The following is a 19,228-nucleotide window of genomic DNA, read 5'->3' as shown; positions in this document are numbered from 1 at the left end:
AGTCTGTGAACTTAGTCCTTAGTGACTTCAGGACAGGCTGCAGGGTGTCTTGGTGAAGTGGCATGGAGGAGGCTCCAGCCTCTCTACCCCTCTCAGCATTCTGATGACTTGCACCCTCTCCTCCTCCCTCTCAAGGAACCTGTTCTCCTTTTCCTCACATCCCCCGAGAGCCATCCTAAAGCATGGAATGATAGTGTAGGGGTTACAACGATCACGTGAAAATAAGATAATGACAAAGGTTGAAATGACTAGATAATGGTGCTACTTGTGTTCAAATTAAGCGACATACAGATAAAATACTATCAGAGTTTAAGGGGCAGATTTATTTAGTCTAGAATGATAAAAAATGATTTTAATTTATTTATAAAAAGATTGTTATATATAGAATGTCTTGAGAGAGCAACATACTATGGAAAGATCATAAAAACAATGGAAATCTGAGAAATTCAAGGCTAAGAGGAGCCAAGAAGACATAACAATGAATGTAAGGTGGTATCTTAAATGAGACCCTAGAACAGAAAAAGAACATTAAGTAAATGGAGAATTCTGAATGAATATGGACTCTAGTTAATAATAATCAATATCAGTTCATTAATTATGACAAAAGTACCATGTTAACATAAGTTAGTAATAGAGGAAAACTGGGTATGAATATCTGGGAACTCTGTTCTATCTTTGGAACATTTTTGTAAATCTAAAATTATAAAATAGAAAGTTTAGAAAAAAAACAACTATGGAAATTCATCCCAGGCAGCCTGTTAAAACATTAGTTGTTAGACATCTGCTAGGAAATAAATGCACTACTTAGTTGAAGAGCTCCCAGCAGTTTTACGATGATGGGAAAACTGGAAAAAAGCTTTCTTGATAGAAAGGCACACTCCTTTCAAGGTTCAGGTCAGTGGTAAATAATGACCCAATATTTTGTCAATAATTAAAATGCTATAAATATGTTCATAAGAATCTTTTTCAATAGCAACAGTTGTTCACAGTAACTTTCTCCTGAACTTTTACCCCCAGAAGGTTAGCATTCAGGAAGCTCAGCTGCTGTCTAACAAACTTAATTAATCAAAAAGTCATTTCCGAGTTGTAACTATGAGTAAAATCGCTTCAAGTGCGCTAGCAAGCCTACAAGTTAATCAAAATGCTAATGCAGTACAAATTAAAGTTGTGATTAACATTTCACAGTAGCTGCTTAAGTGAACTGATCACACAAATGGGTTAAGCATTACTCATTTCCTACAGCCCCAACCGGGAAAAGGGTTGTTATGTGGGTATGAGGAGAGGAGCTGGGGGTAGAAGTATCCTTCATAATAGCATCATATCATCAATAAACCATCACCAATTGTCTTACAAAAGCTTACAGGTAGAGTCACCGTGCAGGAAATAGCCTTCCAAATTATATTACAGTCCTTGAAGGGAGATTGTCTATAAATCCATAAAAGTAAAGGTGTTTAATACCTCAAAATCCACACATTTGTGTTAGTTTTGGAAATGCTAAATGCATCAACTCCATGTTGCTTCTGAAATGGGAAATGGTGCTTTGTTTTAGGTGTTCTGCTGTAGAATTAAAACATAGCTTTGATATTAGAAGATGATTCTGCACTCTACTGTGGACCTTTGCAGTTGGAAGAATAATCACTTAGGATTAAGTTCATTTAGAATTACTTGTTTTTAAATAGTCACCCATTAATAAAACTTCATCAGGCTCCTATGCCAAGACATGAGCTCCTGGCAGCCTGTCCAGGACTGCAGCCTGAATTAGACTTCCCCGCCTCTATGAATTTGATAAGGTCACACTAATGTTTACAACAGACTACATGTGTTGGTAGACAATTCAGACTTGGCAGATAATCTTTAAAACATTATGAGAATCTACACATAATAAATTGCCCTTTTCAATCTTCTCCTAAAAAAGAACTAGATAGGAAAAAGTGAAGTATTTATTCATCCCATTCACCCATGACATACTGAGAGATACTAGTGCCAAGAATTATGCCCAAGTCACCTTAACAGTCAGTGACATTATAAATAGTTATTGATAAGGTTCCAGCATACCTTGCATGGTACAAAATCCTCCAAATGTATGCTCATAGTATTAATATTCCTTGAAACATACTTATAAAAGAGATATATCTAAAAACCTAATAGTGTAATTTTCATTTTAGGATAATTTAAAGACTTGAGTTGCAATTATTAACTCTTCAAATTGTGGACTACTAACTATGTATAATCCAATTTTGGAAGTCTAAAAATTATTTACTTATAAGCCATCTATCTTTTCTTCAAAATAATTTGAAGAAGCTCTCTGAAGCTTATTGTGCTATGCTCTCCATGTAAAGGCAGTCTGTTCATTTAGTCTAACTATAAGCATTTAAAAATATGAAAGGATTCTACTAAGAACACATAGAAAATTTTATCTACCATTTTCTGTATCAAAACATTTCTTAATAAGAATTAGACTAAGGACTTGACTAAGTACTCCTTTTGTTAAGCTCCGTAATACCTGGACTATTTTCACTGGTAACTGTATTTGACTCTATGATTCTAAAACTTGTTCATTTACTTGACACTGACATTCTTCAATACACTGACAACCCACAGAGCCTGTGCTTAGTGCACCCATAGGTAAATATTCCTCAAAGGTTACATTAGCTTTGCTCCATGGCAGCTCTATCTCCTGGCATTATCAAATATTCTATGCTTTTAATCTACTACAAATGGGAATGATTTATTAATGGGAATATAGACCCAGGCATAGTTATAGTATTTTTCAGTTAAAAGAATTAGGTCAATAAGAAATATTCATATAATCATATTTTTTTTGCTTCTAGTATCAGATTCTTCCTATTCTCAGATCCTAAAATGTACATGCATACATATCTTGTTATTAATTAACATACTTTTAAAAATATATATATTTTATTGATTTTTTACAGATAGGAAGGGAGAGAGATAGTTAGAAACATCGATGAAAGAGAAACATCGATCAGCTGCCTCCTGCACACTCCCTACTGGGGATGTGCCCGCAACCGAGGTACATGGCCTTGATCGGAATCGAACCTGGGACCCTTGAGTCTGCAGGCTGACGCTCTATCCACTGAGCCAAACCAGTTAGGGCCTAATTAACATACTTTTAAAACTAGGTTGAAGATGCAATGTTTTTTTCAGAATAATAGTGGGTTCTAGAAAATTATAGTACTAGTTATTTTACATGTAATACACTTTTAAAGTTTATTAAGATATTGTTATAAAGATAAAAATGTCAGATTATTGTTTTGAAGTTTGGGCTAAACAATAACTCCACCAACAACCTTTTAGGATTTGATTTTGCAAATTTAAGAAGGTTCTCTAAATGGAGAAAAGAATAGAAATTGCCTTTATTTATGCAGCTTATTAAAGTTATTTTTTGACTAGCACTTTTTATGACAACTGATCAAGCCTTTTAGAACATATTAACATTAATTTGAGTAGTAGATGAACTACATATTATTTCATCTGTGAAAGAGAAGAGTGAAACTCAGTAGTTCAAAAGACGGGCGTTACGGAATATATATATATATATATATATGGCTAAGTGTCTGTCTGACCGGTAGCTATGATGTGCACTGACAACCAGGGGGCAGACGCTCAATGCAGGAGCTGCCATGATGCGCACTGGCCATTTAAAAATAAACGGTACCATGGACCTGGCACTGACAAACCAACTCAGCTTCTCCCAAGTGGGACACAGGCCCTACCACCACCTCGGAGCAACACCCCACCAAATTGCGGCTAATGCTGCCAAGACCCCATGGTGCAAAGTGCAGCCCATAGCCTAGCCCAGCCCAGCCCAGCCCAGCCCAGCCCGGAAACAGTCACTGTGGGTGCCCAGTAATGACATCACATAGCAACACCTGGCTTCCTCTCCCTAGCGACTAGCCTCCTTGAAGTTTCTTCAGCCCAGGAACCTGACTTGCTTTATAGCCAGGTGCAAACATTTTACACTTTAACCAAATGTTTGTGAAGCATTTTCACGTGCCTTATCTCATTTGATCCTCACAGTTCTGGAGTAGGTAGACAGGAGACTCGGTAGAATCCTATTTTCTTTTCATTAGCCGGAAAACAGAGTTAGTACATTTAGAAACTTGACGTGACTGAAAAGAAATGGTGGAACTTGAAAATAACTTCAGGTTTTCTCACTGCACAGAATATAGTCAAACACTGCTGCAGCTAAATATTTTACCCTTTGTTCTCCCTGTGTGATCTACAATAATAATCTGCTGTGTGTTGATATTTACTACTGTGTTGCTGACAATTACCTGAAAGAGAAGTTGGGGTGCTTCACTGGGCTGGAAAAAGTTTAGCTAAGTCAGAAAGCATGTCTAATTAAGCAAGTTTATCTATATATATAAAGCTCTTGCTGGCGCCAATCACACGCGTATGTTTCAATCTGTCATTGAATTTGGTTGACCACTTCTATTATAGAGAAAGGGTGAATAGCGACATTAAAATATTTCTTCTAATTAATTTCCTTTCAAAGTGCATGAATCCGTGCACTGGGACACTAGTATAAAATAATAGCTTCTATATTAAAGTTAGATTCAAGAATTTATAAAACAGAGGAAACCATCATAACATAGCTCCTTAAAGATTTTCCTTTCAAGAACTGAATCACATAGATTATTATTAAGGCAGGTCCTCTAGTTTACTTTTGCCTATTTCCATTAGGGCAATGGAACATGAATTCAATCTGTATAAATATGTTCCTTTATGTAGAATATAGAACTTTATACTTTTGCTCAATAGTAAAGAGAAGATGTCTGCTATCATTTGGGGAGTTGCTAGTTCCATATCTTGGGGCAAAGAATCTCTGAGATTGCCTATTGCTACTAAAGGTTTGAAGGTTTTCAGAAAAGCATCAGTGAGATGGACATAGGCTATCTCCAAGGATTTCTCATTAGTGGTGGTGGTGATAAGCCAGTGAAAGAAGCCAATAATCCAACCTGAACAGAGAAGGCAAACCTTCAAGAAAGAAAGAGGAATATAAAATGTATGCATGTGTATTTTAATAGTAAAACTATGCATAGGTTGTTCTAGTGTGCACATACTATGTATTACAGGGTCATCTTGTAATTCTGTTGGCATTCTCCTTTCTCCTATGGTTGTATCTCCAGTCTGACCTTTCCCCCATTATTTCCAATTATTGTAGTTTTAGGAAAGAATGTGGGGAAGTTACGTGATTAATTCATGGTTGATCTAGCATACTATAAAATCCTCAAGAAGAATCATAAGCAGTTGCTACAAAAGAAAAAAACAAACAGCATATCAACTGGACACTGTAGAGTGATATAATAAAGCAATTACAAATATCAATCATATCAACAAGTCCCTCTTAGAAACTGGTTAAAGTAATTATAGACAGACTGTTGAAAAGGGAACTGGAGTAATTAACGGAAGGTGATTTGAGTACACAATGAAAAGGAGGGATTAATTTAAAAATTCTTAGTTTAAAAAAAGTGGAAATTCCTGTGAAGTTCTCACATTTTAAAACAAATTCTGACAAGACCACAAGTACAATTTTAAAATCCATCTTTATAGGACAACGGAATCCTTATACGATTTGGCTTAGTATTGCATTTAGGTAGTTTTTCATTTAAATAAAAATGATTTTAATGTAAAGACTTATGTCATTTTTAGAAAAGATCAGAGATATTAGGGCAGGATTTAGAGTCCAGGTTTCCATATGTACTGCCTCAACATATCACCTTTAGTTTATTTAACTTCTCTGAACAGCAATTCCTTTGTCCTTTGATTAAAAAAAAACAGTGTGAGGGAGAGAGCTAATCAAAACACCAGGCACTTTTCACCAGTTCTAGCTTTGCCATCACATTTGGAAAATTTAGACAAGTCATTTTATTTTTTGATACTTCTTATTTGTAAATTTTCCGCCCATAAAAGCTAACAAAGTTTTTTCTTTGGTATATTTGGTACAGAAATTATGCCACATCATTTACTACATTCTACAAATATGTTTTAAAGTTAACGTGATCAAGAAGAGGAGCTCAAAGGTGAATGGCAAGAATAATCAATTCCATAAATTGTCCAATTTATAAATTAGAATATTTTAAGAAGATTAAAAAATTGAGATATGTATAGAAATTTTTACCCTTATTTTTGTTGAGTGGGATAGAAATGGAAATGTTCGTAACAGAAAAATATTAAAAGGATCCATAACAAAAACACCTTAAAACAAAAGAATTGACATAAATGACCTTGATTCCTAACTTTAGATGGGTACAAGAGAAGGCAAGCTATATTGTATATTCTGACTTAAGCCAGAGTAAGTTACCACTACAACAACTATTGTTTTCTTTTGTGAAAGATTACCTAGGACATAGGTAGTCAAAATTAAGGAGTTTTCATAATCTAAATGATGGCTCAAGTAAAAGGTATATTTCTAGAAAATAAAGGGAGAATAAAAATCTTTAGAGTTAAATGACTATGGAAAAGCAAGGAAATAGAAGTATTGAGAATGAGGATACTAAGACAGACCTAGTTCTCTGAGTTCTCAAATTGTTGTTTACTTTAAACATTAACACTAATGCCACACTCTTGTAAGGTACTACCAGTATTTTACTCAGGCACTGGGGTCAAGTGACTTTCCTAAGCCTTATCCTATCTAATAAAAGAGAAACATGGTAATTAGCGTACGACTGCTACCCTTCCCATTGGCTAATCAGGGCAATATGCAAATTAACTGCCAGCCAAGATGGCAGCTGGCAGCCAGGCAGCTTGAAACTAACATGAGGCTTGCTTGCCTCAGTGATGGAGGAAACCAACGTTCCCCGCCTGCCTTGCCGGCCTCTGAGCCTGCAGTTTAAGAAACATTGTAACAAATATAGAAGCTAAACAAAACCCCAGAAACCTGCTTTCAGCGAGCCAGGATCTCAGAGCTGGAGTTATACACTGTTTCGATTAAAGAACCTAAACAAACCAGATACCTGCTTTCAGCAGCGGAGGCCTAAGAGCTGGAGCCTCAGAGCTAAAGCTGGCCCAGAATAAAAAAGAAAAAAAACAAAAAAAGGAGCAGTTGGGAGCTTCAGCCCTCAGCCCCTCACCCAGACTGGCCAGGCACCCCAGTGGGGACCCCCACCCTGAAGGGTGTGTGACCAGCTGCAAACAGCCATCATCCCCTCACCCAGGCTGGCCAGGTACCTCAGTGGGGACCTCCACCCTGAAGGGTGTGTGACCAGCTGCAAACAACCATCATCCCCTCACCCAGTCTGGCCAGACACCCCAGTGGGGACCCCCACCCTGATCCAGGACACCCTTCAGGGCAAACCAGCCAGCCCCACTCATGCACCAGGCCTCTATCCTATATAGTAAAAGGGTAATATGCCTCCCAGCACCGGGATCAGCGGAGCCACGAGGCCTCCTGGCACCGGGATCAGCGGGGCCGAGAGGCCTCCCGGCACCGGGATCAGCGTGACAGGGGGCAGCGCCCAAACCCCCTGATCACCCTGCGGCTCTGTGTGTGACAGGGGGCGGGGCCACAACCTCCCTATCCGCCCTGCTCTGTTCATGACAGGAGAAGGTGCCCCAACCTCCTGATCAGCCCTGCTCTGTGCCTGATATGGGGGAGCTCCCCAAGCCCCTGATCGCCCTGCGGCTCTGTGTGTGACAGGGTGTGGCGCCCCAACCGCCCCCCCCCCCCCCCACTCACGGGCCCTGCTCTGTGTGTGACAGGGTAGAGCCATAACCTCCCCATCGGCCCTGCCCTGAGTGTGACAGTGGCGGCGCCCCAACCCCCTGATCCGCCCTGCTCTGTGCGTGACAGGGGTCGGTGCCCCAACTCCCCTATCGGCCCTACTCTGTGAGGGACAGGGGGGAGCTCCTCAAACCCCTGATGGGTCCTGCTCTGTGCGTGACAGGGGGCAGCTCCTCAACGCCCTGATGGGCCCTGCTCTGTGCGTGACAGGGGGGAGCTCCCCAACCCCTTGATCGACCCTGCTCTGTGCGTGACATGGGGGAGCTCCCCAATCCCCCTGATAGGCCCTGCTCTGTGCGTGACAGGGGGAGCTCCCCAATCCCCCTGATAGGCCCTGCTCTGTGCGTGACATGGGGGAGCTCCCCTACCCCCTGATCGACCCTGCTCTGTGCATGACAGGGGGCAGCGCCCCAATCCCCGGATTGGCCCTGCTCTGTGTGTGACGGGGGTGGCACCGCAACCTCCCCATCAACCCTGCGTTGAGTGTGACAGGGGCGGTGCCCCAACCCCCCAATCGGCCCTACCCTGAGCGTGACTGAGGGTGGCATCGCAACCTCCCAATCGGCCCTGCTCTGAGCCCGACCAGGAGCTGCACCTAGGGATTGGGCCTGCCCTCTGCCACCCGGGAGCAGGCCTAAGCCAGCAGGGCGTTATCTCCCGAGGGGTCCCAGACTGCGAGAGGGCACAGGCCAGGCTGAGGGACCCCCCTTTCCCCCCGAGGGCACAAATTTTTGTGCACCGGGCCTCTAGTAGTAAAATAGGAGCAGAGTTGAATTTATAGTAAAAGCTGGTGGCACTGAGTCGCACACACAAAACACAAAGTCATTCTGATGTCCCATGAGGGCAACAGTGTAATTTTCAATCAGCCAGCAGAGCTGTTGCTTGGAAAACTGCTTGAACTAATGCTTTCTAAGGCCAACAGTATTCACACATCAAATGAGAATAGGGTACAATCATTAAAATGGTCAATCAGTCATGGAAAAGTTTATTTACTCTTAATTTTCTGCTCAAATTTTCCAAGGGCAACCCTTATATTCTTTCCTCTTCCTGGCTTGCTTTTATCATAATCTTACAAAAAATTTGCATAAATAAGAGATTTAAGATATGAAGCTTGTTGCCATCTCAGGACAACTAAGTTTCTTTCTAGGTGACTTCTGAAAAGCCAAGCCAACGTTTAAGAGGGTCATCAATAATGTTGTAATCTTATATAATAAAAGCCTAATATGCTAAGTGTCTGGTCGTCCGTTCAACCAATCAAAGCGTAATATGCTAATGATATGCTTAGGCCGCTCAACTGCTCGCTATGACGTGCACTGACCACTAGGGGGCAGACAGTCAACCAGTCACTATGACATGCACTGACTACCAGGGGGCAGACGCTCCGACCAGGTTAGCTTCCTGCTGAGGTCTGGCCAATCGGGACTGAGTGAGACAGGCTGGACAAGCCCTGGAGCCCTCACGCGGTCCCTCCCCGGCTCGCCAACCTCCCGTGCACCTCCCTGGCCCTGATCATGCACTGGTGGGGCCCCTCAGCCAGGCCTGCACCCTCTCGCAATCTGGGAGCCCTCAGGGGGATGTTGGAGAGCTGGTTTCGGCCTGATCCCACAGGCCAGGCCGAGGGACCCCACTGGTGCACAAATTTGTGCACCGGGCCTCTAGTTGATAATAAAGGAAAATTGCACACTCAATGTCTGACAATAGAGAACTCATTAAATAAACTATAACCTTCATGTGAAGGCATAAAGTGCAGTGATTATGCTTGAGAATACTTGATGTTATAAATTATTAAGTTAAAGGTTATAAAATAACACAATAAAAATTTGTAAAAGAAACAAGTGAAAGGACAAGTGTGTTTGTAAATGTACAAAGTAAAGGAGCATCTAAGCCTCTAAATACAAAAAAGAACTATAATAACTATTTTACTCTAGCTAATACATTTGTTTTCTGGAGGAGGAAGGGTTAGTAATTCTAAAACTATATCAGGAGTATGCATGAATTGGGGAAACAAGTAAATATATTTTGATTAGTGAGAGCCAGGTTTCTCACAGGTGGAGAAAGGAGTCATAAATTAACAAGGGGGGGGGGGCACCTAAAATGAACCCTTTGGTGTTGGATTGAAATTAAAGATATTAGAATGAACTAATGATTTTATGAATACAAATGTTTTCACACATATAATCATACATACAATTATAGATAAACAACTAGATATAGATGTCTGTGTATACATAGTTCCATTTCCTAGTCTTGCCCACGAGTGGGTCTAGAGGCGAAGACACCCAGGTAGGGACAGAGTCAACAGGCACTCAGTTTTCAGTCTCTAAAACCATTCTCTGATAAAAAGAACTCAGGCTCTTTGGAAAAATGGCTGATTCCAGGCCTGGGACAGGGGAACAAGCACAAGACGCCAAAATGCGAGGTGGTGTTCACAAAATGATGGGGCATGTCAACGTGATCCAGGACCTAGTATGAGAGGCCCTAGTGCAGCCGTGGATCCCGCGGGCCGGATCCAGCCCATTTGAAATGAATAAAACTAAAAAAAAAAGACCGTACCCTTTTATGTAATGATGTTTACTTTGAATTTATATTAGTTCACACAAACACTCCACCCATGCTTTTGTTCCGGCCCTCCGGTCCAGTTTAAGAACCCATTGTGGCCCTCGAGTCAAAAAGTTTGCCCACCCCTGCCCTAGTGGCTGACACTGAGACAATATAAGTAGCAAAATAAATGACAGTAATGGATTTTACCTCGTAGAATAAAACAAACACTCGTGAATCTATACTTACACAAATAAATAAACAAATAAAGTTCTTTCTTACAGTAAATTCTGGGAATAAAGGAAATAGAAACCATAAGAATAATAATTATTTCAGACAAAAATCACCAATGGATACTGAAAATAATGTAAGACAGTATGATGAGAAACAGAATATTTGCATAATCTCAAACCTCTAAGTATCTTGCATAAGCTACCAATTAATTACAAAAGGGAAAAAAGTAACTTTGCAGTGGAGAAGCCTGGCAGATACCACCATGTGCACAAAGTAAGCGTCACCAATAATGAGACATTCATGTCACATGCTTCCTGATGATACACCGAGAGGGTAAAGCATCATGTCTGTGGCATTCTTGCCAATAAATTATAACTTCAATGTAACTATGAGGAAATATTAGGCAAACCAAATGGAGGGGTAACTCTATAAAGTAACTGGCCAGTATTCTTCAAAAGTGCCAAGTTCATGAAAGAGGAAGGGATGTTAGTGGAGTGAAATTCAAATTGATAAAATCTGAATGAAGCCTGTGGACTAGTTAATAGGACTAGATTAGTATTGAGGCTAGCTGTTAACATTAGGGGAAGCTGCGTAAAGAATATAGTAAAATGTTGTTGTTACTTTCTTTATAAACTTTTTATAATGTATGTCTAAATTTTATTTCAAAATAAAAAATTAAAAAGCAATAAAAAATTTAAAAAAGAAAAGAAACCATATTCATGGGGGTGAAGACATTACTATAAATTACTAATTTTGATGTTTTTCCAGATTTGCTGCTATGAAAGGTATTAGTTTTATAATTAACGAGAAAACTATTCTCTTTAGATGTTATATATAAAATATCTAATAGAAGCTAAAATTCTGAATCCTTTGCCCTTTTAGCAAACTTAGAAATAGACTCCTTTAGAAGTTGCTAATTTCTATTATCACATAGCCTGAAAATCATTACTGACTGAATAGTGAAAAAGAAAGTACCAGCAAGTTGATTAAATAACTTTTAGATATGCTGCACCTATATACATCTATTAAGTATATCTACATGTAGAAAATTTTAATTCCTCCTGCAACTTTTCTCCAACCCTTTCTGACCCCAGGGTTCATTAACAGGTCAGTGTTTAAGGGGGGAAAAACAGTTATAGAAAACACAAATGGGTATCCAGGGCCCTAGCGAAATGTTAGGAACTTTAACCCCCGTTTATAAAGTGTGACTAATGAAGAGTGGCAAATCATCTTCCTAGAGAGATAAACCATGTGTTGGTTACAAAAAGGGTGTCAAAAAAATTTATGTGTTTATTATGGCCTTACTTCCCTCCTAATTCCTGATAAGTTTATGCTTTCTCTAATTTTAGGAAATATCCCTATTCATTTAAATGATAAAACTAAGTTTTCTTCTGATAAAAAAATTTTTAGAAACTCATTTTAAAACATTTAAACATTTTAGAGAAGCATAAAGAATAAGTTAAAAATCACCCCAAATCCTGTTACACAGAGATGGCTACTATTAATCTTTTAGTGAATCTTCTGAATATTTAGTGAATCTAGTGAATATTCTGAGTCTTCTCTTTGGGAACATATTCACATATAGATGTAGATACTCTACACAGATGTAGAATTCATAAATGAAATTGTAATATTTTGCAGTGTTCTACAGCCTCAGAGATACTTATTTTCAAGTCTTCAATTTTGCAAATGATTCCATAATGTACTTGTACAGAAATCTTCACAGATTCATTACTCTACTTTTAAAACCATCTGAGGTCTTTTGAAAATTTTAAAATTGTTTCTATTACAGAAATGTCATAAAATGTAGAAAATCAAAATCTCTTAAAGTCACACTTGGCTATGCTTCTCCTACCCTATTCCTCTCAATTTCCCAGTAAATAGCAGCCCCAGCCTTCCAGCTGCTCTGGAGAAAAGCTTTGGAATCATCTTTGGTTCCTCACTTTCCCTAAAAATTCTGTCCAATTCATTAGCAGAATCTGTTAGATCTCTTTAAATATATATATATATCTCGGATTCAACCAATTCTTACTAATCTCACTCATACCAACGTGGTCTAGCCACCTTCTAGTTATAAAAATCATTGACATGGTTTCAGATTCCACACTGCAACTAATCTTTAAAACAACATCACATGTCAAGGTTTCATATGTATCAAAGAAGAATTTCCACAAGTATCTGAAAAGGCTATAAAATTACTCGTCTCTGTGAGGCTGGATTTTCTTCATACACTTCAACTAAAACATATTGTAACAAACATTGCAAAAGGTGACTAATCTACCTGACTTCTATTAAGCAAGATATTAAAGATACTTGCAAAAATAGAAAATAATACTACACTTTTCACTAATTTTTATTATTTTTGGAAAATAGTTATTTTTCATGAAAAATCATGTTACTTATATTAATGTATAGTGGATTATTATTGTATTTTTAAATGAATAAATATTTGAGAATTTCTGTTTAATTAGTATAGTAACTATTCATAAATATATCCCACATAACCATTAGTGAACCACTGCTCTAGTATCTTCCCTCTCATTCAGAGTAAAATCCAAAATCCTTACCATGGTTTACAAACTCCCTACATGACTTGACCCCATTTTTTCTAAAATTTCTTCTCCTACCCCTCTCTGACGTCTTTCTAATCACACTTTCCCATCTTCTTTACAATGGATCTTCGATTTCCCTGAATATACCAAGTAAGTTCCTACATGAGAGTCTTGGAATTAGTTTTCTCAGTGTTTGGAATACTCTCCCCCACATAAACCCGGAGCTCAACCCCTTCCTTTAATTGTTTCTTAAATGTTACCTTATAAGTAAGATAGTTCCTAAACACCACATTAAAAATTGGTGCAGCCACTGCGGAAAACAGTATAGAGTTTCCTCAACAAAATTAAAAATGAAACTGCCCTTTGATGCAGCAATCCCACTTCTGGGAACATATTCTAAGAATCTTGAAACACCAATCAGAAAGACTATATGCACCCATATGTTCATAGCAGCATTATTTATAATAGCTAAGATCTAGAAATAGCCCAAGTGCCCATCAGTAGATGAGTGGATAAAAAAGATGTGGTACATTTACACAATGGACTACTACATGGCTATAAAAAAAAAGGAACTCTTACTCTTTGTGACAACATGGATGGGCCTGGAGAGTATTATGCTAAGCTGAGTAAGCCCGTCAGAGAAAGACAAATAGCATATAATCTCACTTAAACGTGGAATCAAATGAGCAAAATAAACTGACGAAGAAAACAGAACCAGAGGCATGGATACATGGGACAGACTGACAGCTGTCAGAGGGGTAGGGAGTGGGAGGGTCTGGATAAAAGAAGGTGAAGAAATTAACCAAAGAACATATATGCACAGCCCATGGACACAGACAACAGTGTGGTGAAGGCTGGGGGGTGGGGGTGGGAGTGGGGCAAAATGGGGACATTTTGTAATAGTGTCAACAGTAAAAAAATAGTACAAATTAGCACCTCCCATCTTTCTCTATATTTCCTTTATTATATATTATACATTATTATTTTTAAATAGCAGTTTTTACCCTTTGACATATTTTTGTCTGTCCTTATCATCTTGACTGGAAACCCATGAGAGCTGATACTTTTCTGTCTCATTCACTGCTATATGCTCAGTGCCGAAAAAAGGGCCTGGTAATCCTGGTAATAGTTTACTTTCAATACATTTTGAACAAATGAATGACTGGAATTCATATTTGCTTTTCCTTTGAAAATTCTTGATTTGATTCACCAGGTTTTTCTTTAAAATGCCACAGTAAAAATGTTTAAATGCAAGTATATTTAATTCTAAAACAACAAAAAAGAAGTGATGGGAGAAAATGTAGGTATTAGAAATGACTTTCATACCTGACACACTCTGAGAGCTTGGTCCAAGACAGTTTTGGTATCAGTATCATAATCCGGGCAGGGCAGCATGGCTCTGCTGAGATGTGCCTGTAGCAGGAGATGTGCTTTGGTGTGAGGGCTGTCAAATGAATGAGGGTTTGATTCGAAGGGAAGACATTTTGCCAGTTCACTATTCATGTGATCTTCATTATGCCTTACTGGTAAATCTGTGTATTCTTCCGCATCCTGAAAAACACACACATCCATATATATTATTGTGTTAGATCAAAAGTATAATAATTAATGTACTTCTTAGTTTTAATTACTGACATTTAAAACATGGTTTAGAAAAATCATCGATAACCTTATCTCTTAAGAATTTTGCTTTGTTCAATACTATCCTATCTAATGAAGTGGGAATATGCAAATTGACTGTCACTCTGCCATAAAGATGGCGGCGCCCAGTCCCCTTAGCCCCGCCGAGGGAGCGGCAGGCAGGCAGCGCAGCTGGACCCACCCCCAGGAGTCCTCCAGTCCTTTCAGTCCCACCGGCGGCAAGCTGGCAAGCTGGCCCCTCAGAGAGCAGGCAGCAGGGCCTGCCTGTGGGTCGCTACGGCGACCAGGCAAGCAAGCCCTGCAGAGAGCAGACAGCAGGGCCTGCTTGCCCATCACCACAGTGTTGAGCAGGCAGGCCCTGCAGAGAGCAGAGAACCATAGGGAGTGGGCCTAAGCCGTCAGTTGGACATCCCCTGAGTACTCCCAGATTGGAGAGGGTGCAGGTTGGGCTGAGGGAATCCCTCCCCCATGCACGAATTTCATGCACCGGGCCTCTAGTTACTAATATGTAAGGGAAAGCAAGTAATGTGTAATACATGTGAAATTCATGAATGCTTTTCTTATTTATACAGTCAACAAAAATAACAGCGACTCTACTAGGCATCAAATATCATGCTTGATACTGGGCCCACGCAGTGAGCTAGAGACTAAAAGTACATCAGAGACAAAGTTCTACCAAGTGTAATGAATGTATGGTCAGTACAGAGTGCTGAAGAAACATTCAATTTGGGGACTTACTTACATTAGTGGGTCAGAGAAAGCTTTTTGGAAAAAGTAATATTTAAGATCTATAGATAAGTGGGAGAAAAATGGTGGGGCTGGGATTTAGGGGGAGCAGAATAGGATTGGTGAGGTAAGAAAAGGGTGAAGACTAGGATTTATGTACTATTTTAGATTAAATTAATTTGTTCAAAAAGTTTCCAGTTCTACATGTAGGGAGCTTGGGAGCTACCACTCCGTCCTAACAACAAGTAAAAAGCTAAACAGACTGAAAAATCAACAACTCTTCTTGGCTCCATGTGAGGGGAGGACACAGGAAAAACTGTTGTCCCCAACACTGGAAACAGGCAAATTCAGGGAGTCACCGCTAAGAGGAGCAGAGATTCATAAGCTGAAACTGCCAGGGGAACCGGTGCCAGGGTGAGAAAACCTTATTTGCAATTGAGGAATGGTGGGAGGCTCTGTGTGGACAACTCTGAGTGCTAAAAACTCTGGGGGGACAATCATAGGGGACTCTCACAATATTGTGAAATTTATCTTCAGGAACTTGACCAGATTCCCACAGTTAATATCAGAGAAATATCTTTTTGGGGTTTTCTAGCAGGGGGAGGCAAAATGCACCACTCTGAAATATGCCAGAGCACATTGTTCTTCTTAACAAAGAAACACCACCCCCCCCCCCACACACACACAAAAATACACACACACACACACACAAAACCAGAAACAACAAAACCAATACTGTTTTCCATTCACAGTGAGCTGAATCCACAGAAGTGAAATTCAGGTATGTGGAGGGTTGACTGTATATTTACAGAAAAAAAAACCCACATATAAGTGGCTCATGCAGTTCAAACCAGTACTGTTCAAGCGTCAACTTTTTATCAATAATCACTTTTAATGTCAATGGTCTCAATGAACTGATTAAAAGACAGAAACTATCATAGTGAATGAAAAAACATGATCCAACTATATGCTGCCTACAAGAAAACCACTTTAAATCTAAAGACACATATAAATTAACATAAAAGGATGGAGAGAAATACACCATTTAACAACAATCCAAAGAAAACAAGAGTAGCTATATGAATTTCAGGCAGAGCAGGCTTCAAAGCAAGGAAAATTATCATGGATGAAGAAGGGAATTATATAATGATAAAGGGGTCAATTCTCTAAGAAGACGCAACAATTCTAAATGTATATGCGCTTAACAATGAAATATCAAACTACATGTGCAATGAGTCAATACAGGATTGGTTTAATACTTGAAAATCAATTAATGTAATTCACTCTATTAATAAACTTGAAAACTATACCATCATCTCAACTGATGCAAATTTTTTTTGGACAAAATCTAATACCTCAATAAACAAAACTCTCAATAAACTCTTCTCAACCTAGTAATTGGCTTGTTTGAGAAACCCACAACTGACATCATATTTCAGTAATAGACTGAATGCTTTCCCCTTAAGATCAGAAACAAGACAGGGATCTCTGTTCTTAGTACTTCTATTCAACATTGCATCAGAGGTTCTAGCCAGTGCAATCAAGCAAGAAAAAGTAATAGCAGGCATCCAGATGGAAAGAGAAGTAGTAAAATAAAACTGCCTTTATTTGTAGATGATATGATCATCAATATAGAAAAACCAATGAAATCTATAAAATAACCTACTAGAATAAGTGCGATTAGCAAGGTTTCAGGATACAAGATTAATATACAAAAATCAATTGTATTTCTGTATATTAGCAACCAAAAATCAAAACTAAAAACAAATTTTTAATAATATAAAATATATTAAATACCTAGAAATAAATCTGACAAAAGATGTAAAAGACCTGTATACTGAAAACCACAAACATTGCTAAGAAAAATTAAAGACTTAACTAATGGAGAAAGATACCTTAATTCTCCCAAAATTGATTTAATACAATCTCAATTACAGCAGACTTTTTTATACTTTGGTTGGCTGACAAGTTGATTTTTTAAAGAGTTCCAATTACTAATTTCAATGTGTGTGTGTGTGTGTGGGTGTGTGTGTGTGTAGGGGGTAAAGTGGGGGGAAGTCCCACACCAACAAGCAAGTCTTACATACAGCTAGGTGTCCTACAGTTCAACTCAATTCTGACACTATCTACCTGCATGCAGATAGCATCAGGTCCCACAAATTCAGGGTTCAACTGTATAAGACTGTCTCTTCCCCACTGCACATGCCAGTTGTAAGCCCAAATTATCACCTGTGTTTCTGACTGACTGGCTACAGATTTGGGGTTCTAAAAATCCCTGACTTGGGTTCCATTAATTTGCTTGAGTGGCTCACAGAATTCAGAGAAACATGTTACTTATTAGGTTACTAGTTTATTATTTATTATGAAAGGATAAAACACAGGAAACAGGCAAATGAAAGAGATGCATAGATAAGGTATAGGAAAAGGGCCCAGAGCTCCCATGCCCTCTCTGAGGTGAACCTCTACCCAAATCTCCATATATTCACCTACTGGAAAGCTCTCCAAACCCTGTCCTTTGGGTTTTTAGGAAGGTTTCATTACATAGGCATGATTAATAACATTATTGGTAATTAATTTAATCTCCAGCCTCTCTCTCTTCCCCCAGAGGTTGGGGAATGAGGGTGGGATGGAGTGGTGGGGTTAAAAGTTCCAACCTTCTAACTATAGGGTTGGTAAGGAGTTTCCATTCTCAGGTGCATTCTGAAAGTTACCTCATTAACATAACAAAAGGCACTTTTTACAGCTCTCAGTACTTAGGAAATTATAAGGGTTTTAGGAGCTCTCTGTCAGAAACAGGGATGAAGACCAAATAAATATATTTCAAGAGCAAATATATATATATGTGTATATATATATATATATATATATATACATATATATATACATATATGTATATATATATATATCTTATTAAATATCACAAGATCACAATTCAAGTGGTGTGAAGAAGAAATACACAGAAGAGTGGGAGAGTTTAGCAAAGAAATTTGACCAAGTTACGAAGATTTCCTAAAAAAAAAAAAAAAAAAAAAGGCAGATAAACTAAGACACAGAGGATGAGCAGATATTAACTAGATGAAGAGAGAAGTGAAAAGTACTCTGGGAATAGTCTATGCAAAGGCCGGATAATGGGAGAGAAAAAGGTGAGTCCGAGAGACTGAAAATGTGGTGTAAAAGTAATTTCAATTGATTTAAACAGTATGCTGAAAACATCTTTAATGAATATTTGCAACATTCTGTTTAATGGAACTGGAAATATGTTTAAATTATGTCTCTTGTTTTATTTTGTTTTGCAACAGTCAAAAACATCACATGTACTTTCTACTATTTTGAACACAGTCTTCACCCTTTTGGCCTGCTTTATGCAAGAAGTGTATGCTGACACATTAGCAGTTAACAATGTTTTGCCCCATGTGTCATCTTGGTTTTCTTTTCATATGTCATTTCAGCTCTTTCCTGTTTTCTCTGAGGTTATCTGCTAAAGAACAAGGACCAGTTACAATGACAGTGCTATTATTTTTTATTGTAGGTGAATTTCAGGTGAACTGTCACCTCATGATTGACTCATTTCAATCCAATACCGGGGTCCACCCAAATCTCCATCAGCAGCCATCCACCCATCCCAGCCTTACCATGGGGCTGAAGAAAAATGGAACAGCAGGTAAGCAGATGGTTCAGATAAAACATGATCTTTTCCTTCAAGGAAATTAAAATGATACTGAGGCAAATAATTAATATAAATAATTATTTTAAGCATAGAATACTGTTAATCAGGGAAGAGCCCTGAAGT

At 38.8% G+C, this 19,228-nt stretch overlaps 1 protein-coding gene across 21 annotated transcripts in view; it reads right to left on the bottom strand.

Moving 5' to 3' along the window:
* ASCC3 (activating signal cointegrator 1 complex subunit 3) overlaps positions 1-19,228 on the bottom strand; it is a 250,869-nt gene that overhangs the window by 16,659 nt on the left and 214,982 nt on the right. For 19 of the 21 annotated variants that reach the window (XM_036317985.1, XM_036317986.1, XM_036317987.1 and 16 more), the window contains one exon: positions 14,398-14,622. In XM_036317985.1, the coding sequence (XP_036173878.1) occupies positions 14,398-14,622 (225 nt within the window). Of the gene's footprint in view, positions 1-14,397; positions 14,623-19,228 lie in introns of those variants that run through there. The other 2 variants (XM_036317990.1, XR_004968946.1) reach the window with 2 other exon arrangements.

This window comes from Myotis myotis, unplaced genomic scaffold (assembly GCF_014108235.1).
Source record: "Myotis myotis isolate mMyoMyo1 unplaced genomic scaffold, mMyoMyo1.p scaffold_m19_p_7, whole genome shotgun sequence".
NCBI lineage: Eukaryota > Metazoa > Chordata > Mammalia > Chiroptera > Vespertilionidae > Myotis > Myotis myotis.
Note: the sequence above shows the minus strand (reverse complement) of the source record. Positions and strands in the feature narration are given on the sequence as shown.